This window comes from Octopus bimaculoides, chromosome 5, assembly GCF_001194135.2.
Source record: "Octopus bimaculoides isolate UCB-OBI-ISO-001 chromosome 5, ASM119413v2, whole genome shotgun sequence".
Lineage (NCBI taxonomy): Eukaryota > Metazoa > Mollusca > Cephalopoda > Octopoda > Octopodidae > Octopus > Octopus bimaculoides.
Genome location: NC_068985.1, coordinates 15,540,491 through 15,550,911, shown reverse-complemented (window position 1 = coordinate 15,550,911; position 10,421 = coordinate 15,540,491). Strand labels below are relative to the sequence as shown.

Sequence of the window (10,421 nt, the reverse complement as noted above, 5' to 3'; positions counted from 1 at the left end):
GTCCGTATTTTTCCGCATATTTAGAAAAGAAAAAAAATTCTTTAAAAAAAATTTTACAAAACTTTTGGGAAATTTTTTTCAGAATCATAATCTCCGTATTTTTCCGCATATTTTGAAGGAAAAAAATTCTGAAAATTTCTGAAAAAAGTAAAAAAATGAAGGAAATAGGGGTGGTAATTTTAAAATGCCGATTTTTGCCAATTGTTTTGCGGATTCGTATTCCCCGTAGCCGAAAAGTGTCGAAAAAAAAATTTTTTTAAGGGTGTTTTTTTTTTTTTTAGGGGGGCAGGCGAAAGTCTTGTGTTGTTATGTATACATACATCTTTTCTTTTTTTGTATGTATGTGTGCGAGTGTGTATGAGAGAGAGAGGGAGTGGCAAAAAATGGCATACATGAGAACACATGCCTTCTCTCTCTCCCTCACACGCATACATAGAAAAAAGATATATGCATATGTATTTATGGATGTACATATACATGCCAACACACCCCTTCATTCTCTCTCTCTCACACGTCCATTTCATATACATGTACATATTCATTTTCTCCTCTCTTTCACTTTAAAACAAAAGTAAATAAATTTTTTAAAATTACGGAAATTAACGAATATCAATGACATTTCTGCAAGTCAGAACGAGAAAGATGACCAAAAGGGTAACGCAGAAGTGTCACAGAGTCGCCCCACTCGTAAAGAAAGAAGGATGACAAGGTATAAACCAGCACATGTCATAGAGTACTGTATTGTCTACAACTAGAATAAGAGATGGACAATCTGAAGTGCTGGATCTGTGAATTATGCCCAGAGGATGTTAGTGGAACAAAGATCTTTGTATAGTGTTTGGGTAAAGTGACAGAGAAAGAAGTAATGATAAATCTATTATCATCATCATCATCAACATTTAATTTCCACTTTACTGAGTTTGCATGGGTCAGGTGGAATTCAAGGCAGATTTTCTATGGGTGATATACTTCCTGTTGCCAAGGCTTACTTGTTTCCAAGATAATATTTCTCATAGCTAGACAGACAGGCATATATACATATATACATGCACGCATCTGTACACACACATACACACACACATTTCTACAATTTTCTGTCTGCTACAAGTTTCTTAATCACACAACTATGCCTGAGCCTATGACAATGTTAAATATTCAAAAAGAGATTATGACAAATATTTTTTAAATAGTTGGTAGCATTGTTTATTGATAGATCAGGTTTTGTCATTGTTGTAAGCTGCCTCATCCTCTTCGTTGTTCCTATAATCATTTATCCACAACTGGCATGCAATGAATGAATATATTTGCTTGTCAGAGTAATTTCTTAAAGCTTATCATTGGTTACTTTTCCTGCTGGAATCTGCTGGGAAGAGGAACATCAATGTGTTACCGTTACAAAAATTTTTTTAAATGAGCAAAAAAAACCTGGATTGAGTTAAGAATCTTTTCCTTCTCAAAATATTTTGTTCTTATTGTTAGGTATTCCCTGTCTTTTTGTTTTTTTTTTTTTATATGGGTTGCATGTATCATTACTTAAGAGCTCATATCTTTCTTCTTATGAGTAAAAATATAAGAGTAAAATGCTGAACATGTAATGAATAGAAAACTACTGAATCAAAATGATTAATTAAGTATGGGAACACATTTGGAGAATAGATGGGCAGAACAGAAAAAGGAAAACAAATCAAGCATTCCAAATTGGCCATTGTATTAGCAGAAAGCTTGCATCATATAATAAATGAGAGTAGTCATCATCATCGTTTAACGTCCGCTTTCCATGCTAGCATGGGTTGGACGATTTGACTGAGGACTGGTGCAACCGGATGGCTACACCAGGCTCCAATCTAATTTGGCAGAGTTTCTACAGCTGGATGCCCTTCCTAACGCCAACCACTCAGAGAGTGTAGTGGGTGCTTTTTACGTGTCACCCTCATGAGTTAGATGGAGTTTGCTGATTTAGATTTTCTACAGCTAGTGGCCTTTCTTGCTGCCAGCCCTCACCTACTTCTTACCACTCTGCCTGCATCTAGGGTAGTGATTTGTATAATAAATATTAACTTCCAAGTGAAATCATAGTCATAGATGATGAGGACAACTATGTAAAGAAGTGCCAGTCTGTAACTGTGGAGGGAACCTGTAGAAGCAGTAGACCCAGGAAGACATGGGATGAGGTGGTGAAGCATGATCTTCAAACGTTGGGACTTGTGGAGGTGATGACAAGTGACTGAGACCATGGCGATATGCCATACTTGGGAAGACTTATGTGCCAGTGGCACGTGAAGGTACCCAAGCTGGTGGCATGTAAAAATACACTTTTGGAGTGGTTGGCGTTAGGAAAGGCGTCCAGCCATAGAAACCATGCCAAACCAGACAGGAACTTGCTGCAGCTCTCCAACTTACCAGTTCTGATCAAACTGTCCAACCCATGCCAGAATGGAAAGCAGATCTCCAAAGATCAAAATGGAGAAGGGTTCTGCTATGCCAGCAGCAGTCAAGCATGAACCACTCGGTCCTGAAAAGTGGGCAAAAGCTTCCACAAAAGGCACCAGGTCCACTGTATGAACGAATTCATATATATATTTGTTTTATATCGTTGCTATGTAGTTCAGTTAACCTTGACCCAGAAGACCAATGATTTATGAATAGTCAGCAAAATACCTGGAAGTGATTGGTAAATATAGCATTCCAGGAATATCATATTTCTCTATAGTTGAGAAGCACACTATATGTTCAACAGCCAGTAGTTTATAATACACGCTGCAATCTGGCAGCCTAAGCATGTCATAATTTCTCTGCTGTCCAATTTTTCCTTGCCCACCTATAGGTCTTGACGACATCTGAGCCTAAATTTTTTAGGAAGGAATGCAGTGCCCGTCACTCTTTACAGGGGCCTCCAAGATTCTTTGGAGTGGGGAAGATATCATCAAACTAGAGACTTAGGGTGAATGCTGGCAACAGAGTAGACTCTGCTAAAGGCACCCATGGACCAGGTGTTGGTGCTAAACTGGGTAATAGATTCCGCTTACCACTTAAATAGGCTAAGGTAGAATTTGAACACAAAGAATTGGAACAATTACTGCAAAGCATCTAGTCTGATGTTCTTACATCTCTGCCAATCAGCTACTCTAGATTGGCACTTCTTTATTGACTCCAAAAACATGAAAGGTAAAGTTGACCTCGGCAGGATTTGAACTCACAATGTAGTAAGTCACAACAAATACCTTGAGGTTTTCTATCGGATGTTCTAACAACTGAGCCAATATGCCACTTAGTTTTTGTTGCTCCCTTTTCATTTATCTCTGGTGTTGTACATTCCAGCATAGCGTTTGTGGCTAAACAGGTTACTGATACCACTGTTACTTTTGTGTGTGTTTGTTTTATTGTTTGTCTTTTGTGTGGACTGAGTGGAAGGGAGAGTTCCTTAGCACAATATTGTGGTGATTGCTATGATAATGGTAAGGTCTGTGAAGTTTGGGGGAAAAAACTGAGTTTTTCATCTGTAAAAGTTGTCTTACATTTTGTATATTTTTGTCTCAATGTGTAATGTGGTGTTCTGTCTGCAACCTGTGGAATTCTGGATTTTGCTAAATTGTAATCTTTACATCTTGTGAAGTTTTCAGCACCCCTTCATATATATATTGATTCAAGATCTAACTTTATTGTACTAGTCAACATTTATAGCTACCTATTTTGCTGTTTATGCTATCTCAGGAGGTACTTGGATACAACTACATCATAAAGAGATACACTCCATTAATGACATTGTGCATGACCAAACCAACAGACGTGTTGAGGTGGCTGATGAAGGGTTGGAGAAGGTAATTTTGATGTGTTTAGGTGAATGTAACTGGTGAGAGTGGTAATGGGAGGTAACTATGATGTTTGAGAAGTAATAGCAGGAGGTCACCTCTACTCCCCACTACTGTGGGGAGTAGAGGTAGGAAGAAAATATGATTTCTGAGGGAAGTGGTTGCAGGAGGTAACTGATTGGGATGTGTTGGTACTAGTAGCAGTAGCAGTATCTTTGATGTCTGTTCTGTGAGAAATGATGACAGGGGGTAACTGTAATGTCTATTGGGAGTGGTGCCAGAAGATAATTGCAATGGCCCCATTCTCTCAGTTTTTTTTTTTCTGTTTGTTATTTTTAATCTGTTTTAAAGCTTGGAGTGTGATCAACAGTAAAGGAACATCTGCTTTAGATGCCATTGAACATGGATGCTCCATGTGTGATTTGCATCGACAGTGCGGCTCAAGTGTTGGATATGGTGGATCACCAGATGAAAATGGAGAAACAACTCTTGATGCAATGATAATGGAAGGGTAACGTGCTTTATATTTCAACTATATATTTCAATTTCCAGACTGGATAACAATTGGCATTGAGGAAAGCAGTTCATTTTTGTGTGCCAACCAACGACTGGTGCATCTCTCTCTCTCTCTCTCTCTCTCTCTCTCTCTCTCTCTCTCTCTCTCTCTCTCTCTCTCTCTCTCTCTCTCTCTCTCTCTCTCTCTCCCTCTCTCTCTCTGCTTGTCGCAACCTGGATGTGTCACTGAGCTACATGGTTTAAGAGTTAAGAGAGTGTCTACGTCTGGTCATGACTAATGGAATTAACAAGAGCATGGTCCATGTTAAAAACAGATACTTGTTTGTGGTGATTGTTTTTTTTTTAATGTCATCTCCATAACCTCAGCATTCATGGACATTACTCACATAGTACCACAAGGTAATTTTGTACTTGCCACTGATATATCAGCAAACTTGTTACTGATAAACACACACACACACACACACACACACACACAGAGATACATGTATAGTGGGATTCTGCATGTTTTCTGTTTACTAAATTTCACCCACAGTATATTAGACAACCTGAATCTTTGTTGAAAGGCTGTAGCTCATTGGTTCTTAACCAGGGTCCGTATGAGCCCTTGTGGTCCTTATATGATCCATAAACAAATTTTGCTTTTGATGTATATATTGCAAGAAACAGTTACATTTCTTTCTCTAACATTTTACATAGTTCAGCCTACACAAAGAAATGTTTGATAGACAAAATAAAAAATTTTGAAAGTAGCATCCATAAAAGTCTGGTTGACCCCTACCATATTCGATTGGTTATGGGGGTCCACCAGAGTAAAATAGTAATCAAAGGGGTTTATATATGACAAAAGAAATGGTTCAAAACCACTGCTCTAGCCAAGGTACTGTGCCATGCAATAGACCTGGAGCAAAATGAAATTCTTAATCATAAGAAATGAACTTGTTAATCATAAAACCATGCCTTTTTACAAATGCACAATTAGTTTATATATTTTTATCAATTTTGTAGAATCACTCATTCTGTTGGAGCAGTTGCTGACCTGAGAAGGGTGAAGTCAGCAATATCTGTGGCCCGTGCAGTGATGAAATATACTGACCATACACTGCTTGTTGGAGATGCAGGTAAAATTACTAAATTAAGAATCAGTGTCCTGCTTTGTTTATCAGATATTTTATATTAATAATATCACAATGGTTGGCCTGGTTTTTGTTTCTATTATTGAGTGCATGTTAGTATTGATTTAGGAGACTTATGATTAAAGATTTTTCCAAGCACTACTAACTTGTTTGTTTACATAACTTGAAGATTAACAGCATATTTTGAAAATATATGCCAAGTAAAACATTTGCATGTTTATAGACTTATTCACATTTAATATTCAATCAATAATTTTCACAAATATAGAATACTTTGGTAGCAAAAATGACTGGGACTTTCTACTACAATAGTAAACAAACCATTTGGTCAGCTGGAAATGTGACGGTTGATATTTACTGTGGTCAATCATCACAGGTTTGTTTTCTTTTTTCTTTTAAATTCCATTTGTTATGATTTAACTTGGGAACGATATTGAGATCTCTTGACTGGGGCGCACAACTGGCAGGTCAGGGATTATTTCCAGGTCAAGCCACTACTTCTCCACATTGAGAGGTCACTTTGGACATGTGATTAGAATGTCACAAGAAAGAATCACAAAATGGGTTCATCAAGCTGAGCCAACTGGCAGGAGATGCAGGGGTTGATTAAAAGAAGATGGTTGGATAATATCCATAGTCTCAGTTGGTAATGCTCGTTAATCTAGCCTGAAAGTGTAATGACAATAGTGTTGTATAGGACCCTAAGGAAAAAGTGCCTGGAGACTCTACACCCCACAACCCTCCCATGAATAGTGGCTAGAGAAAATGGATGGAAGGATGGATGGATCAAGTAGCTGGAAATATTTGCAAGTAACCAGAAGAGAAGCATAGAGTTAGGTATGTGTAGCTTGAAAGAAAAACCCAAAGTAAGAAGTTTTCCAATGTTCTGCAGTGTGAGGATCAGGGGTCTGATGGGTTTTACATTACAAAGCCATATGTCAGTGTCAATCAAAACGTTGCTGGGGAAAATTGTGTGTTGAAAGATAACAACATACTTACTTTCACTGCTTGTGAGAAGAAACAGGCTTGAACATGTTGTTGTGAGAAGTTGCTGAATGTGATGAATGTGAAGGAGAGAGAATGACACCCAAGAAACAACTGAAAATTTGATAAAAAACACTCCCTTTAAAAGATGGAAAAAAAACCTTTTTAAACTGTTATAACTAATTATATTTTATATATATACTTTGTCCATTACAGTTAATTAAAACAGGAATTATAGTTGTTTAATCTGCTTTTGTTTTGGTTTTGTTGCAGCCACGAAATTTGCTCTTCAAATGGGCTTTAAGGAATCAGATCTGCATACAAATGAATCAATAGCAGTGTGGAAGAAGTGGCGTTCAGGTAAATGTCAACCAAACTACTGGAAAGTAAGTGACTTAGATCATGTATTAGAAAGTAAGTATCTTAGATCATGTATTACATAGCAAATAGCTTCATTCCTAATGTCAATGCCCTTTAAAAAATATACATGGCTGTTTGTTAAGTGGTTTGCTTCCCAACAACAAGGTTTCAGGTTCAGTTCCATACAGCAGAACTGAACCTGAAACAGGTATAGAAACTTTACCAAAGCAAAGACTGAAACCTGGTGCAGGCTTCCAGCTCGCCAGCACCAGTCAAACTGTCCAACCCATACCAGCATGGAAAACGGGCATTAATTGATGATGATGATGATGCATGTGTAAACAACTTCTGTGCAAATTCCTTCAAACAACTTCTACTCAGAAGCTATTGGTCAACCTGATGCTCCTCTATGCTGCACAATGCAATCAAACCTTGAACCACTCGGCTAGGATACAAATTTCTTAACCATGTAGACTTAACCCCACTTTTATGCTGGGAATGTATAACAAAAAAATTAATTCGTATTATCAAGTCAAATTTTTCTTCACATATATATAATTAAAATGGAAATCTATCACATTGTTTCCTAACCTTTGTTAGTCCAGCACCCACTTAGATGTCCTGTCACATTGGCCAACCCTACCCTTTAAATATTCCATAAAGGCATTTAAATGCAGATAAAGTTTGATTTGAATTCCAAGCACACCATGAAATAAATTTAGGTGTCCCACTTTTGAGCTAGCACCCCAGATTGGAAAACATTTATCCATGGCTATAGTTATAAATTACCATTATATTTCTTCAACAGGATGTTGAACCAGACCCTAGAAAACACTGTGGACCTTACAAACCTGCCAATCGTGACAACCCTCTTTACAAATTCCATGACCCACAAAATTCACCTGATATCTCCGAAACTAACCATGACACAATTGGTATGCTTGTTGTTGATGCCAAAGGTAATATTGCAGGAGGAACTACCACAAATGGAATGACCCACAAAATTCCTGGGTTTGTAATTTTTAATTTTAAAATATGTTTCTGTAATTTTTCGTTTTTTCTTCTTTCTTTGAATATATTCATGCTTGATCCTTTACTGCTGCTCTTTATCTCTGATTTCTTGGTTGTTTTTAGACATTAGTTGGGTTTGTATTATTATTTTTAATGCAGTGAGTATTAAAACTTGAACTCATCATCACCGTCATCATCATTTAGCATGGTTTAGAGAATAAATAACTCACATACTCCATACACATGGAAAATGTCATTTGTTTAGAATCCATCCACCAAAGTATACCTAGCCTACCCAAAAGACAAAGGGAAATATTTACCTTACTCGGAATCATTTGTGGGTTGGCAGCAGAAAGAGAATCTGGCTTTAGAAAAATCCATTCCAACAACATTTGTTTGACTCATACAAGCATAGAAAATTGGTTGTTAAAATGACAAAGATGAAAATTAACATTCATTAAAGTATCAAAATGCTTCCAGCTTTAAGTTTTGCATTCAAATATTGCAAGGGTCAATTTGCATTTCATCTGTTCAGGGTCATTAAAATAAAGTACCACTCAAGTGCTGGGGTCGATGTAATCAACCAGCTCCCTCTCTAAAATTTCAGGCCTTGTACCTATGGTAGAAAAGATTGTTGTTGTTGTTGTTAATAATGCCTAAGAGCATTAAAAGAAAGCTAACTAGAAATTATTATATGAGAAGGAAATAGTTATTAATAAATAACCAATATTATTTTAGTTCAACAAGTATGGGAGACAACTCCAAACATGTTTTGCCATTTCTGTGACAGCATCATCAACAAAGCATAGACTACACAGAACTTGCCAAAATAGTGATAAAAGAATCACTATGTAAATATTGTAGATTGTACACAGTTTTAGCATAGAATATTAGAATTCTTTTGACAGCAATGTTATTATTACAAAGTCTTGATAAGTAATTTATCTTTCAGTTCAAAGGTAAAAGATGTATTTAAATGTTTTACTTAGCAGAAGTCAGGGTGTTTTTGAGTTGTAGCTTCTGATGTTTAGACCCAAGTCAGCTACTATGTTGTATCTGGAGAGATACAAAAACGAAATAAGAATTTTTTTTTTTTATCAAAAATCTCAAACAGATTTCACTGTTCTTTATCATAACAGAATAATTCAAAGCAGATCTTCATTTTCAGGAGAGTTGGTGATTCACCAATTGTTGGTGCTGGTGCTTATGTGGACAATGCAGTCGGTGGTGCTGTAGCTACAGGTGATGGAGACGTTATGATGAGATTTTTACCAAGGTCAGTAAAGCAATAATATATACACTACAAATATACACCTACTAATTAAAACTTTCGTCTCTGTTAAGTTCACCTTGAAACTGCTTAAGCTCCAGGTTTATCTTCCTAATTCCTTTATAGATTCAGCTATGAGAACTTGATCATCAACATGTATGAGTTCCCTCAAACAGCCAGTCTTAAACTACTCAGTGATGGCCTGTAGGACTCTGATAAATAGGAGGGGACTGAGAGCCCCAGTATGTGGAGGTACATGGCTTAGTAGTTAGGGTGTACGACTCATGATTGTAAAATTATGGTTTTCAATCCCTGGGCCAGGAAATGCATTGTGTTCTTAAGCAAGACACTTTATTTCATGTTGCTACAGTTCACTCAACTGGCAAAAATGAGTAATCCTGCAATGGACTGCCATGCTATCCAGTGAGAAATATATAAATTATAGAAACCAGGAAACTGGTCCTATGAGTCTATATGACTCAGAAAGAGACTTTGTTATCATTATACGGAGTCACAGTATACCAATCTTGAGATCAGCCCTTGGGTTATCAGATGAAAAGAGGTAAAATTTATTCAAATTTCAAAGGCTATAAATAAAAGTTGTGAGGGAAGAACAGAACTACAAAAAATCCAATAAAACACTTTTTCATGTTAATCCAAATATCAGTGGAAAGAATTAATATAAATCTTTTATCTTAAGACTTTTTTCAGTCGTTAGACTGTGGTCATGCTGGGGCACCGCCTTGAAGAATTTTAAGTTGGATGAATCAACTACAGTGTTTTTTTTTTCTTAAGCTTGGTGTTTATTATGTTGCTTTATTTCATGGAATTGCTAAGTTATGGGGACATAAACAAACCAACACCTGTTGTCAAACAGTGTGGTAGGCAGGGAAGACACACAGACACGAAGAGACACATAGACATATATATATATATATATTATATTTGGCACTCTGTCGGTTACAACGACGAGGGTTCCAGTTGATCTGATCAACGGAACAGCCTGCTCATGAAATTAACATGCAAGGGGCTGAACACTCACTCTACAGACACGTGTACCCTTAACGTAGTTCTCGGGGAGATTCAGCGTGACACAGAGTGTGAGAAGACTGGCCCTTTGACATACAGGTACAACAGAAATAGGAAGAAAGAGTGAGAGAAAGTTGTGGTGAAAGAGTACAGCAGAGTTCGCCACCATCCCCTGCTTTGTGGTACTTTGGGTGTTTTCACTCAATAAACACTCACAATGCGTGGTCTAGGAATCGAAACCACGATCCTACGACCGCGAGTCCGCTGCCCTAACCACTGGGCCATTGCACCTCCAATATATATATA

At 37.2% G+C, this 10,421-nt stretch overlaps 1 protein-coding gene across 1 annotated transcript in view; it reads left to right on the top strand.

Annotated features, from left to right (window-relative positions):
- LOC106869677 (N(4)-(Beta-N-acetylglucosaminyl)-L-asparaginase) overlaps window positions 1–10,421 on the top strand; it is a 14,680-nt gene that overhangs the window by 2,044 nt on the left and 2,215 nt on the right. The window contains exons 2-6 of the mRNA XM_014915500.2: window positions 4,161–4,320; window positions 5,334–5,446; window positions 6,719–6,831; window positions 7,614–7,816; window positions 8,985–9,092. Coding sequence (XP_014770986.1) covers window positions 4,161–4,320; window positions 5,334–5,446; window positions 6,719–6,831; window positions 7,614–7,816; window positions 8,985–9,092 — 697 coding nt within the window. The remainder of the gene's footprint in view (window positions 1–4,160; window positions 4,321–5,333; window positions 5,447–6,718; window positions 6,832–7,613; window positions 7,817–8,984; window positions 9,093–10,421) is intronic.